Below are 13,768 nucleotides of genomic sequence, written 5' to 3' on the forward strand. Positions count from 1 at the left end.
TTGAACCCAGTAGCCAGATTTCACTGAATAGTGACCAGTTCATGCATAATCCCACACATAGCCATCTCTCTTGTTAGGTCCTCTTGGTCGCAGGTTCTCAATTAACCTCCTGTCTTCCTCAGTGAAAACCGTTTCCAAGATGTCACTTCTCCACTCACGTCTGTTGGTGCTTAGTAGATCACTTACTTTGGCCAATGAGGATACTGTTGAATGAAGATGAGAAGGGACATATTTAGTCTGTTGCAACCCTCTAGCTGGTTTAGAGTCGATCCATGGACATTGCCAGATATTAGTCGTATCTCCATCTCCTATCACCATTCGCGCACCCTGTTTAATCAGTTCCTGAGCTGCAAATATACTTCGCCACGCGTATGAGGGTCTAGATCCTAGCTTTGCTTGGAGAAGGTTGGACTTATATATAACCAAAATTTTTGTGAAAGAAAATTTAACAACATTCGTTTAAAAAGATTTTATCTAATCTCCCATATTGCGGCGGCGGAGTTTTAAAAATGTAATCCTAATTAAAACCGAAAAAAAAAGGAAGAAATTAGAAAAGTAAAGAAATTTGAGAATCGTCTTTGGGTTTTTTTGCGAAGAAGATTTTACTTAGCAGAAGTTCATCGTCGAGACGTCCGTCGGCTTTGTCTCTCTCTCTCTCTCTCGCTCGCGCACACAGACACACATCTAGGATACTTTTAATTCGACAAAATTGCCACTGCAAAAAGAGAGCTCTCCTCAGCTTACAAATCTAGGGTTTCTTCGCTAGCCAGCCAGCAATGGCGAGTGTGTACATACCTGTTCAGAATTCGGAAGAGGAAGTTAGGGTTGTTCTTGATCAGCTCCCTCGAGACGCTTCTGATATCCTGGATATCCTCAAAGCCGAACAAGCTCCTCTCGATCTCTGGCTCATCATCGCGGTTCGTTCTTCTCTTTTTTTTTTTTTTTTTTTTTTTTTTTTTTTTTTTAAAAAAAAAAATTCTTCCAGCTTCTCTATTTAGAGCGAGCTTGACTGTTCAATGTCTTTCAACTATTTCTTCTGATTTCGGTTGGTTTCCAGAGGGAGTACTTCAAGCAAGGAAAAATTGAACAGTTCCGCCAAATACTAGAGGAAGGGTCAAGTTCTGGTACGCACAATTTGTCTAGATTATCCCGGTTTTTTGGAATTGAGTAAGAAACTCATTATTGTTTTCTTCTTGGCTAGAAATTGACGAGTACTATGCTGATGTTAAGTACGAGAGAATAGCAATCTTGAACGCTCTAGGTGCGTATTACAGCTACCTTGGTAAAACTGAGACCAAACACAGAGAAAAAGAGGAGCAATTTATCTTGGCAACACAATATTATAACAAAGCATCCAGAATCGATATGCATGAACCTTCCACTTGGGTTGGCAAAGGTACTTCCAGATTCCTTCTTGGTTTTATTATAATGCTCGTTTGTATTCGTTTTTTACTGATTGCAAGACCTACTAATAGACTTATGATCTTCACATTCTTTTCAAGGAAAAAACCTTTACATTTCTCCCTTTCGTTTCCATTTCTCCCTTCGCATTAAGTATTTTAAGGTGGTGGTCCTCTATGTTTACTGGATACATAATCCTCACAAGTATTTGTCTGCTTACAGGTCAGCTCTTACTCGCTAAGGGTGAAATAGATAATGCACTTCAGGCTTTCAAGATTGTGTTAGACACTGCCCCTGATAATGTTCCTGCTCTTCTGGGTCAGGTATAATGATTTGTGATCTCATTTTCTGCCACTTAGCTAAATATTTATAGCTAGTTCGATTCTATCTACAGCATCTCAATTCTTAGCCATAGGACATATTCATCAATTTTTTTTTATGTCTTCAAGTATAATTATGGTTGCTAAGTTTCTTGGAGCGTAATTGTGGTTGAGAAAGTAAAATTTGGGAACTTTTTTTTGGGTACAGTTATGCATTATAACTTTCTTACTTCTTGAAGCTCAATTTAGTATGTCTTGGAAACAAATTTTGGGTTAGCGTTATCAAATTTTCTTGTAATAAGAATTTTGTACGCTTACCAACCACTTAGCCTGAGACAGTATTGGCCTGTCATTTACTTCTCTGCAAATTAATTATTTGCTCTGTCACTTATACAGGCTTCTGTAGAATTTAACCGCGGACGTTTTTCCGAGTCATTACAACTATACAAGGTGTGCTTTTCCCTATAACCTTCTATATTTCTGTCACTTCTTCACTTGGGCTGTAAACCTCATATTCTTTGATTTTTAAGGTGATACAGTCTAGTCTATTTGTGGAACAAATTGATAATATTTTAATTATTCTATGTATCGACTGTCTTAAGAGGGCCTTGCAAGTATTTCCCGGGTGTCCTGCAGCTGTGAGATTGGGAATTGGTCTTTGTCGTTATAAGTTGGGGCAACTAGATAAAGCACGGCAAGCTTTTGATCGTGTTCTGCAGGCAAGTGGGACTGGGATGTTTATCTCATCTTTCTTATGATACAGCAGACTGAGTGATTCTACAAATAGTGTGCTATTTACCATATTCTGTATCTGCAGCTAGATCCTGATAATGTTGAGGCTCTTGTGGCACTTGGCATCATGGATTTGCAAGCAAATGATTGTAAGTGTAACTCAGTTCTAAATCTTCTGGTGATGCTTGTGATGAAGAGATTCTATAAACTAAACTTCTTTTTGGCCTTTGCTGATGATGTTACATTATGCATAGCTTTAGGAATGAGGAAAGGAATGGAGAGAATGCAGCAAGCATTTGAGATTTATCCCTATTGCGCATCAGCCCTAAATTATTTGGCCAATCACTTTTTTTTCACCGGCCAGCATTTTCTTGTTGAGCAGCTGACTGAAACGGCATTAGCCGTCACAACTCATGGGCCAACAAAGTCACATTCTTTTTACAATTTAGCACGGTCATATCATAGCAAGGTTTGACATTTTTATCCTCTCTTGTATATTCCATTCGTACGTTGTCTTGAAGATAAGTATGGCGAAGAACTTTGTGGTCTGCCCTAGTACACGTTAGGGTGAAAAACCTATGAGCTTGCCGTTGTTAAGGAAGTGGAGGGAAAAATTGAGTGAAGTCTGCGGAAATAATTTTATTTGAGTAGAGATATATCTGATGGTTTCTTTCTTCTATGGGATCGCATCTTTTTCTGTTTCCTTTGTGTAACCTCCCTGTCGATGTCTGATGATGGTCTTGTTGTAGGGAGACTATGAAAAAGCTGGGATGTACTATATGGCAGCCATCAAGGAAACTAATAATAAGCCACAGGAATTTGTATTTCCTTACTTTGGTAACTTTTCCTTCACTGTTCTACTGAATTTCTCTTAATTCTTCGTATGTTACCATCTGTCATTAGCAATGAAAAAGCCTCGGTTTCCAGTATAGCTCAGTTTGGATTGATGATCTTATATGTGCAGAGTTATCCTGTATGGTCATTTAATTTGCTTTTTGTTGATGTTGCAGGTTTGGGTCAAGTACAACTAAAGTTGGGGGAGCTTAAAGGATCTGTATTTAACTTTGAGAAAGTATTAGAAGTCTATCCTGATAACTGCGAGACGCTGAAGGTTAAATGACTACATGCTTTTTCATTATTGATCTTTCATTTTGTATTTTGTCGTATTTTTTTAAAAAATTGAAAAACGCTTCATGTGCATGTTTCTTTTCCTTCTTTAGGCTCTAGGACACTTATACACCCAGCTTGGACAAACTGAGAAGGCCCTTGAGTACATGCGGAAGGCCACAAAACTTGATCCACGTGATGCCCAGGTTAGTTTGGTTTACATATTCTTAAGCCTGATCTTTCGAAAGGTGTTGATACTTACCTGACGACTTAAGTAGTAATCATGATCTCCGTTGCCTTACTGTGGATCACTGTCGAGTGACACTTCGACTTTTGTCGCCTGTAACACGAGCACGTTTAGCCTTAGTAAGGAAGATTTAAAACATTTTAGTAAACATTTCTGCCAAATATCATTAAAACACCTTGTGTGTTTATTTCATTCACAGCTCATATAAGTGTGGTTGAAGATTTAATAGGGCTATGGATCATCTGCTGACTACTGCAATTCATTCTTCCTTGAGTTATTGTTTTGTCTTATTTTTAAATGCTACGTTGGTCTTGTAGGCATTTGTTGGCCTTGGTGAGCTGCTGATACCATCTGACACAGGGGCTGCACTTGACGCCTTCAAAATGGTAAGTCTACTTAAAGTGTGATATTATTAATTGTATTTTATGTTCTAGTGCATAGTATAGCCTATTCTACATTATTAAAGAAAGACGTTACTTTTTTCTGAGAACCATATATGAAAATTCTCAGGCACGAACCCTCATGAAAAAGGGAGGCCAAGATGTGCCTATAGAAGTCCTAAATGATATTGGTGCTTTACATTTTGAGAGAGAAGAATTTGAGGTTTGTAATGAGGTTCTTCCTGCTTGTTTGCTTTGAGTTTTGTCTCTTGGCTACAATACCCTTTTTCTTGCAGTCTGCGCTTGATAATTTTAAGGAGGCTCTGGGTGATGGAATATGGATTAGCTTCCTTGATCAAAAAGAAAATTTAGAACAGATGGGTGTATCTGTTCTAGGATACAAGGATACTGGCATTTTCCATAGGCTGATTGAAAGTGGTCACTCTGTCGATGTACCTTGGAATAAAGTTACAACTTTGTTTAACCTGGCTAGATTACTTGAGCAGCTACACAAAACAGAAGCAGCGACTTTTCTGTATCGGTTGATACTTTTCAAGGTTTATTTCCTACAACTCTATTTCGATATTATTTTCGGTTTCAGTTTATGATGAATTTTCTAGAGTTAGACATGAGGAGAAAAGAGGAAAAAATGTGAGGTGCCGTTTTTCTGATATTTTGTATTCAACAGACAATTTTGAGTTTTCTCAAATATTGTTTGTTTCTGTTAAACCCTTCTTTCCCGGGGTTTGTTGTTATTTCTTGTACTAAAAAATACAAAAATGAGAACATTGAGTCGGCAGCATGACTTCCGTGGTTTTAGTGTACTGGTTTCTGCTCGTTTGGGTTCAAAGCATCGTTTGGTACATGTGCCATATAATTTTCAGCTTTATGTTTCTTCTATTTCTATTTTCTTATATTTCTATAGTTTTTGGATACATTTACCATGTCTTACATGATATGCTTCAATGCTCACTCTGATGTATGCTTGATCTTTTGTTTTTTCTTACGAACATCTGATGCTGACTCTTGATTTCTGTCGACTTAATCTTACTGCCTATCCGGTGCAGTATCCTGGCTACATAGATGCTTATTTGAGGCTTGCTGCGAGTGCAAAAGCTCAGAACAATCTTCCTCTGGCCATTGAACTGGTGTTCTACCATCTTCAGCATTAATTTTATTCTATCTGTATCAGCTTGCTTTCTCCTTTCTGACCGCGTTTTCCTACTTTCTCCTATAGGTGAATGAAGCTCTGAAAGTGGACGATAAGAATCCAAATGCGTTGTCTCTGCTTGGTGAATTGGAGCTTAAGAATGATGACTGGGTTAAGGCAAAGGAAACCTTTCGAGCTGCTAGTGATGCAACTGATGGGAAGGACTCATATGCTATTCTTTCACTGGTACATACTTATAGTTCCACTTTTCTTTAGCGTTTCAGAATAAATAAGAATCAAATTAAGTTCCTTTTGGGTTGTTCAAAAGACATCATATTGACAAATCGATTTATATGAGCACATCACACCCAATAAATGGTTGTCCCATGCCTGTATGGGTCCAATCTAATCAGCTGTTACTGTGATCTGGGATCTCTTGTACAACACTTCAGTCAAGATAACAATAGGGTTCTTTTTAATATATGTATGGAAGATCAGCCTTTCATTCTGTATGTTTCCTTTACCAGCAGCCTGGTGAGAGCTGGTTTTCTAGCAGATAGATATCAAACTACCTTGGAGTGGATTCTGTCTTGATAACTTAGTGTGGTGTGGCCTTAGATGATTGGAACTATTATTCTTCAAGTTCTATATATGTTTCTGTATGTGTAATATTTCATCCTGGACTGGTTTAGGGGAACTGGAATTATTTCGCGGCAATGCGCAATGAGAAAAGAAATCCAAAATTAGAAGCTACACATCTGGAGAAGGCCAAGGAACTCTATACAAAAGTATGATATATTAATTCTTTCCTTTCTCTCTTCTCATTAGTAGTAATTTGAAAATATTTCCTGATAGATGTGCGTATGGGTGTCTTGAGTGGATGGTGGACATTTTAATATAATTTTCATAGAGTAATTATGAAGTTCCAGCAGTCTGATATTTTTAAGCATAGCTGTACACTAGGTGTCTTCTCTGTTACTATCTAAATTTCGTCAAGTGTGGGTTGTAGAAATTAATTACATGTGTGTTTTAGTTAATTCTCACGGACAGGGAGTTTTGGGCTAGCACAGTGCATTAATAAATAGAGTGAGATAATGGAACGACCTTTGAATGAAAGTCAGCTGACCATATGAGTCAAGTGATTGCTGTAGGTTCCTATTAATTCAGTTATATTCTTGATAAAATGCCTGGAGAAACCTGAACGTTATTGTTGGAATTTTCTATGCTAGTAGCACTGCATTCTCAAACAGGTGATGTTATCTTTCCATCAATGATCTTCTTAGTCATTGTTGATCGTTGGAATTTACAGGTCCTGACTCAACATAATTCCAACATGTATGCTGCCAACGGTTCTGGCATTGTATTGGCAGAGAAAGGTCAATTTGATATTGCCAAGGATGTTTTTACTCAGGTCAGCTTTTATCATTTACTGTTCATGGTTTAGGTTAGCTACATTCTTCCATTCATTGAAACGTTGTGAATGTTTTAGGTTCAAGAAGCTGCAAGCGGAAGTGTATTTCTTCAGATGCCTGATGTATGGGTGAATCTGGCTCATGTCTACTTTGCTCAAGGGAATTTTGCCTTAACCGTGAAAATGGTTTGTCATTTATACATATATCTATATACATATTTTTTGGGGTTGATTTCTAGGTTTTGCTAATGTATTCTGTTCATTAACTACGTTGTTTGGCAGTATCAAAACTGCTTGCGGAAGTTCTTTTACAACACAGACTCTCAAATTCTTCTTTACTTAGCCCGTACCCATTATGAGGCTGAGCAGTGGCAAGAGTGCAAAAAGACACTATTAAGGGCCATTCACTTGACTCCTTCAAATTACACATTCAGATTTGATTTGGGTGCTGTAATGCAGAAATCATCATCTTCCACACTGCAAAAGAAAAAAAGAACAGCTGATGAGGTTAACCAAAGATCATCTTTTTCCAAGCGACTGATACTTTCCCTGGCTTCTTTCTGACTCTAGCCTTTTGTATCCCATGCTTAGAAGATAGGCAGATATCAGCATTCATTGATTGAGAATTAATCGGATTACGAGCTTGCTTCTACAGCTTGTGTATCTAGAACTTTTCACGATAACGCTAGTAGCATAGTATGCTGGTCATCCTTGCTAAGTTATGGCTAACCTTTGAAACCTTAGTATGCACTAGAACTGATACTAGGATTTGTTTATGAGGAGATGCTTAGAGTATTAATTTGTTTTATGCTTTGATTTCCACCTGACAAGGGAATCTGCTTGATGACTCCGCAGGTGCGCTCAACAGTTGCAGAAGCAGAGAATGCTGTACGTGTATTCACTCAATTGTCTGCTGCTTCAGACCTCCATGTTCATGGGTTTGATAGCAAAAAAATACAAACTCACGTTCAGTATTGCTCGCACCTGCTGGAAGCAGCGAAAGTTCACCGTGAAGCAGCTGAGCGTGAGGAGCTGCAGAACCGACAGAGACTAGAAGTTGCTCGTCAGGCTGCTTTGGCAGAAGAAGCACGCCGTAAAGCTGAAGAACAGAGGAAATACCAGGTAATTATAGACTTGCAAGTTAACCATTTGCAGCAACAAAAATATTATGGTGATGATGATTTGTATGGAAGGTTTTCAAATCATTGATGTGTTTTTATGGGGTTTTTTCTCTTGGGCAGTTGGAGAAACGAAAACAGGAGGATGAGCTGAGACGCCTAAAGCAAGAAGAAGAAAAATTTCAACGTATAAAGGTGGGAGGTCTCTTGCTTTTCAGTACAATGTATATACATTATCAGATTTCTCAATGTTGCTGTGTAGTGTCAAGGAAAAAATACTCTTTGATCCATTGAATTTGATTATTTTTAAGGGTGTGTGCTTGTCAAGATGGTGTCTTGAGAGATGTTTAGGATGACATGCTGATTTTGTTCTGTAATAATTAATGCGCTAGGAACAATGGAAGACCTCCACTCCTGGATCTCATAAGCGGAAGGATAGGGTGGAAGATGATGATGGGGAAGGTAAGCCCAGTGAGCGGAGAAGAAAGAAAGGCGGAAAGAGAAGAAAGAAGGACAAAGGCTCAAGGGCTCGACACTACGAGGATGATGAAGAAGAAGTTGTTACTATGGATGATCACAATGAAGTGGAAGATGAAGATGGTAACACAAATTATAACAGGGAAGATGAGATGGCGAATCAAGAAACTGAGGAACCTGTGGATGATGATGCTCTAGCAGCTGCTGGTCTCGAAGATCCTGATGTTGATGATGATGAGGTAATACATAATCTGTGATCCAACTCAAGGAACAAACGTAAAAGAAAATGTCTTCAAACTGTCTGTTTTGGTGGGTACAGGTGCCTGCTTCGGTTGTGAGACGAAGAAGGGCGCTATCATCATCAGATGAAGAAGGTGAATTGATGGAGGATCAGCCAAATTCAAGCCCACAGAGAGAGAGAGAAGAGAGCATTAGGGAAGAAGAAGGTGCTAACATAGAGGATGAAGAGGCCAGTTGAGATCTTTCAATACATGACAACAGATATCCCTTGTGTGTTGTGTAACTTTAGTGACAAAGATTCCATTGATTCAATTTTTGCTAGAAGTCAGAGTGCGAGGACAAATTACATTCACAGGCCAAGGATATGATCAGTATGAATTTTGGGCTTTCTGGATATTGAGCCTTGTTTTTTATTGTTATTGTTAATGGAAAAGTAATATTGTTTGTTTTGGTTGTAAGTTGTAACATAGAGATACAAACAACTTGACACATAGTGAATGGTTAGAATGGAAAGTTGTAGTATGTGAAGAAGAGAAATCAAATAGAAAAAGCAAAATAGTAGTAACTTAAAATAAATAAGTATAAAGAAATAAAAAATACAGAAGAGTGTTGTCAGAAGGAAGTGGAAGAGTCAGAAACGTGGGTGTGTGGTCTTGAAGGATTTGATACTGTTTCTGCAGTTTCTTCTGTTCCCTTTTACTTTAATTTTTGTGTTTTTAGGTTTCATGTTGCTCTCTATCTGTAGACTGTAAGGATCTCTTTCAACTTTTCAGAACATATTGACTGTAAGTGTTTTTATAAACAAAATTACAAACACACAAAGTATATACATAATTTTGCTTTGTGGTGAGTGTAAGAGATTGCAAATCTAAAGCAGTAATAATAATTCAGTTTGATGAGAATGAGAAGTCGTCTTTCTCTCTCACTGAGTCAGAGCAGAAAGCTTTTGATTGGGTGTGTGGCTTTTTCAGACCTGACCAAAGTCAGTCAGGGAACAGAACTCAACTCAACTCGAATGCAAAACCTGTCTTTTCTCATCACTCTTCTCTCATCATTTTTACTCATTTTTTTTTTCATTTATCTTTTGTTACATAAACATTAAGAAAATATATTTACTGTTTAACCAACACAAAATTACTTATTTACTATCTACAGTGCTGTATATATATTTTTAAAAGTTAAAAGATTAGGTTTTAAAGAACAAGTTTTTGACAAATCTACAAAAAATAATATATGATAGAAACTTGAATCCATTTGTTGCTAATCCTTGACTTAGTTACTTATTCGGTTTAAAACAAGCAAATAAAAACATCTCACATCACTAATCCATCTGTATATTGTTTTAGTTACCAACAAAAAGTTTCTATCTCTATTGACATGTGTTGACAATTTCTTTAGATAAGCATTAGTGTTTTTTTTTTTTTTTTTTTTTTTTTTTTTTTTTTTTTTGACAAGAGACGAGTGTAAACAATATACACATTGAAATCATACTAATTTAACTACTTTACACAAGTTAAAAAATTTTATGCTAATATAATGCATGGGTGGGGGGGGGGGGGATCTATGAATGGAACACATAAAAAACTCCTAATTACTTAGAAAAAAAAGAAAGAGAGAGATTTGCATTACCAACTTAACAAGAAACAGAGAACACAATAGATGATCATCAAATGAAGAGCGAAGTAGAAACAGAAGATTTAGAAGAAGGCCATTCATCAAGAAACCTATAAAGCCTCTTGCTCCTTTGCTCTTCTTCGTCTTCATCATCTCTTTGTTTCAACTTCTCCTCATCAAGCATCAATGGTCTCTCACGCGTCCCCAAGTCAGTACCAAGGATGAAGCAATGTCGATCCGGCTGCTTCTCCCTACATGAGCCTTCATCATCTTCCATTGCTAAGCCAGAGCAGCTTTTGATTGATCCGGAAGGTTCTATAGAGAAGAAATCATCCATGTATCCACTTCTTCTTCTTCTACTTACCCTTAAAACATTGTTTTTTTTTTTTTCAGAGGAAAAGGGTCAATTTTTGTGTTGCCATTAAGAGTAAAACAGAGGAGGAAGGTGAGTTTGAAACCTGGAAGAAGAGAGAGAAGACTCGAGAAAGAGATTTGGCGTGAATTGAGGAGGAGGAGGCTTTCTTGAGGAAGAACGGTTCTTGCCTCTGTGCATATGCCTCTCACAGTACTTGGAGTCAGGATAAGCTTCTTTGGAGCATCTCCATTTCTTGCCATCAGTTCTTCTACATCTTCCTGGCTCTGCATCTATCTTTCTTCCCATTCCCATCTCGTACACATTCCACCCAACTAGCAAAGTCAAACTCTTTACATCAGCACCAAACCGTAAAGATACTAGAATTGATAACTCATATAACAAGAAACCATCATACAATTCAAAACAAAGAAGATACAAAAGTTTGCTTACAGTGTGGAGAAAGAGTGGGAGAGAAGAAGCTTGACGGTGAAGGGGAAGAAGGAGAAGAAGAAGAAGAAGAAGAAGAAGAAGAGGAGAAGAGAAAAGGTCTTTTGATGAGGAAGAGAAGATGAGGTGGAACTGGAACATTTGCAGCTAAGTACTTGAACACAAGAGCTTGGTTTTCAAGCTCTTCCCACTGTGACTCTGTGAATGGAATCCTAGTTGCCATGAAGAGAGAGAGAGATATGAAGAAGAAGAAGAAGAAGAAGAAGAAGCTAAGAGAGATTAAACATTGGGGTTGTATTGGAAAATTGAAAGTGTAAGAGAGTAGTAGGTATGTTTTTATTGATAAAGTTGTCCATTGGTCACCTGCAGTCTGCAGAATCTCTGTGCTTCATGTCCTCTTCTTGTTTATTATTCCTTTTCATTTTTTTTCTTTTAATTTTCTTTTCACCTTAGTTTTGGTTCCATCTTAAGCACCATTTCAGGTTTTTTTTTTCTCTCTTTCTTAAAGCTAGATTTTGTGACAAGGGGCATGTGTATGTAACTTAAGTTTATCTCTTCCCATGAATTATATTCAGATGTTTTGTAACTTTGGATTTTGTTAAGAGAAACTTTTTATTGAAACACGAGAAAATTGGTAACCGAAACGAGAATCTAACAAGTTATGAGTAGAGATGTTAAAATGGGACTACCCTGCCCATTTAGACCCTGCTCATTTAAGCCCTGCCCATTTAGGACCCATTTATATCTGCCCGTTTATACCCTGCCCGTTTAGACCCTGTACCCGTTTAGACCCTGCCCATTTATTTGGCCCGTTTAGACCCGTTTAGATAGATTTTTTTTTTTTTTTTTTTTTTTTTTTTTTTTTTTTTTTTTTTTTTTTTAACTAAAGATTGTATAACTTGTATATTTAACATTAATGATATATGAATAAAAATATAATAGAGATTAGAAATGATCAAAATATTTTAGAATAACATAAGTTCACTAAACAAACTTAACATGATAATCTCATAATTTCCAATTTCAAAATGCAAAAGTAATACCAATTTCAAAATGCAAAAGTAATAAAAGTACTACTACATAGATAAATCTCAATGCATGATAGAATCTCCTGATCTTGAACATTCTGCTCCCGAAGTACTCACTATCTTTGTAGCATCTTCTGTTGTGCCAATGTCATAGTTGTTCTCTATGTTACCTGTTAAAGATGTGAATTAATTAAAATGTCACTTATTAAGGAAAATAATTTTATGTAAAAGTTAAGAGTTTAGTTACCTTCATAATCTGCAAAACCACGTAACCAATTACGGGTACAGAGCAAAGCTTGGACGTTCTTTGGAAGCAAACGGTTTCTGTAAGGAGTTATGACCCGAGATCCAATACTAAAGGCTGATTCAGATGCTACTGTAGTGATGGGAATGCTTAGTATTTCACAAGCCAAAGAGGCTAATTCCCCAAGTCGATGCTGGTTGTCCTTCCAAAAGGACAAAACATCCAATTTTGGAAAAGACTTTCTCTCCAATCTTGGCTCTTCTAAATAGATGTCCAGATGTGTCTTTGTCTTGCCTACTCCAACTCCGATGCTTTTTTCAAGCTCAATAAGATCCTACAGAAAAGAAGCAACACAAGCAACATAAACAACTAAAGCAACACAAGCAACACAAGCAACATAAACAACAAAAGCAACATTCTTACATTGTCATAATCATCATCAAGTGGAGATTCATTGACCCAATCATGCGGATTTGGAGTTGCAGAAACACTTGAAGAACAAGTCCTAGACTTAGCCTTATAATCTTCATAGAGATTCTCCAAATTGTCTTTAAGCTTTTTGATTTTCGATGCAGAAGTAGTTGGATCAATTCTTTCATAAGCTACTTCAAGCATTTGCAGTTTCATTCTTGGGTCTAAAACAGCTCCCATTGCCAAAATAAGACTATAATCCTCCCAATACTTGGTAAACATAATCTGCATATCCTGAGCCAGTTTTGCCACATCTTCATCATCACAAAGTGCAAATTTCCTCAGCAACAGTTCAATTCTCCACACTTGTGTAAAGTAGACATTAGAAGTAGGATACTTAGAACCTGAAAAGTGTGTAGTGATATCACTAAACGGCTTCAACAACTCACAGATTTTCTCTCCACGCTTCCATTCATCATCAGAAGGCAAAGTCTTGTAGTTGCTGTCAAACCACTTCAAGCTGACAAATGCTTCTTTAAACTTTAAAGCTCTTACAAGCATCTCATATGTGGAGTTCCATCTGGTAGAAACATCCTGTGATAACCCTGCTCCACTCTTAATCTTTACTCTCTCAACACATGCAGCAAAAGCGTCTCTTCTCTTTGAAGATGCTTTAACATATATCACACTCTCTCTGATTTTGTGCAGAACATCTTTTGCTAGATCTAAACCTTTCTTCACTATCAGATTCAGAATATGGGCACAGCATCTAACATGCATAAATTTCCCATCACATAATAAACCACTACCACTAATCATCTGAAGTTGACCCTTGAGGATGTTCAGCATACTATTGTTGTTTGTTGCATTATCTAAGGTAATAGAAAATACCTTTTTCTCCAATCCCCATTCTTTCATACATTCCAGAATCTTGTTAGAGATTTCTTCACCAGTGTGAGGAGATTTAAGTTCACAGAAAGCCAAAATCTTGCTATTCAAGTGCCAGTTTTCATCAATGTAGTGCGCAGTCAAGCAAATATAACTCATAACTGTACCTTTTGCTGTCCATAAGTCTGAAGTGAAACA

The 13,768-nt window shown here is 37.2% G+C and overlaps 2 protein-coding genes and 1 long non-coding RNA gene across 3 annotated transcripts; 2 read left to right on the plus strand and 1 right to left on the minus strand.

Moving 5' to 3' along the window:
- The first annotated feature begins 316 nt into the window (after nucleotides 1-316).
- On the plus strand, nucleotides 317-9,033 carry LOC104747220 (protein CTR9 homolog). Its single transcript, XM_010468819.3, has 24 exons — nucleotides 317-917; nucleotides 1,058-1,124; nucleotides 1,202-1,396; nucleotides 1,624-1,724; nucleotides 2,118-2,171; nucleotides 2,324-2,440; nucleotides 2,539-2,602; nucleotides 2,708-2,922; nucleotides 3,203-3,290; nucleotides 3,464-3,564; nucleotides 3,674-3,766; nucleotides 4,125-4,193; nucleotides 4,318-4,410; nucleotides 4,484-4,744; nucleotides 5,255-5,335; nucleotides 5,425-5,583; nucleotides 6,030-6,125; nucleotides 6,647-6,748; nucleotides 6,827-6,934; nucleotides 7,031-7,255; nucleotides 7,604-7,870; nucleotides 7,990-8,061; nucleotides 8,259-8,582; nucleotides 8,663-9,033. Exons 1-24 carry the CDS (start codon nucleotides 777-779, stop codon nucleotides 8,819-8,821), a joined length of 3,252 nt encoding a protein of 1,083 aa, XP_010467121.1. The 5' UTR covers nucleotides 317-776; the 3' UTR covers nucleotides 8,822-9,033.
- Nucleotides 9,034-10,148: 1,115 nt separating this feature from the next.
- LOC147926853 (uncharacterized) lies at nucleotides 10,149-11,585 on the plus strand. Its single transcript, XR_015581899.1, has 2 exons — nucleotides 10,149-10,509; nucleotides 10,591-11,585. It is a non-coding gene; the product is annotated as an uncharacterized LOC147926853 (long non-coding RNA).
- Nucleotides 10,182-11,222, minus strand: LOC104747219 (growth-regulating factor 6). Its single transcript, XM_010468817.3, has 3 exons — nucleotides 11,003-11,222; nucleotides 10,656-10,884; nucleotides 10,182-10,562 (listed from the first exon to the last, which is right to left on the minus strand). Exons 1-3 carry the CDS (start codon nucleotides 11,220-11,222, stop codon nucleotides 10,250-10,252), a joined length of 762 nt encoding a protein of 253 aa, XP_010467119.1. The 3' UTR covers nucleotides 10,182-10,249.
- Nucleotides 11,586-13,768: the final 2,183 nt, after the last annotated feature.

Source organism: Camelina sativa, chromosome 15 (assembly GCF_030686135.1).
Source record: "Camelina sativa cultivar CO46 ecotype springtype chromosome 15, ASM3068613v1".
Classification (NCBI taxonomy): Eukaryota; Viridiplantae; Streptophyta; class Magnoliopsida; order Brassicales; family Brassicaceae; genus Camelina; species Camelina sativa.

Excerpts from the sequence above, each read along its gene's own strand:
- LOC104747220 (XM_010468819.3), top strand. The coding sequence starts at position 777 with ATGGCGAGTGTGTACATACCTGTTCAGAATTCGGAAGAGGAAGTTAGG. Across the intron at positions 1,397-1,623 it reads TTCCACTTGGGTTGGCAAAG|GTCAGCTCTTACTCGCTAAG; the intron begins GTACTTCCAGAT and ends GTCTGCTTACAG. Across the intron at positions 4,411-4,483 it reads TTGAGAGAGAAGAATTTGAG|TCTGCGCTTGATAATTTTAA; the intron begins GTTTGTAATGAG and ends TTTTTCTTGCAG.
- LOC104747219 (XM_010468817.3), bottom strand. The coding sequence starts at position 11,222 with ATGGCAACTAGGATTCCATTCACAGAGTCACAGTGGGAAGAGCTTGAA. Across the intron at positions 10,885-11,002 it reads TCCCACTCTTTCTCCACACT|TTGGGTGGAATGTGTACGAG; the intron begins GTAAGCAAACTT and ends TGACTTTGCTAG. Across the intron at positions 10,563-10,655 it reads TCTTCTCTCTCTTCTTCCAG|GGTAAGTAGAAGAAGAAGAA; the intron begins GTTTCAAACTCA and ends CAATGTTTTAAG.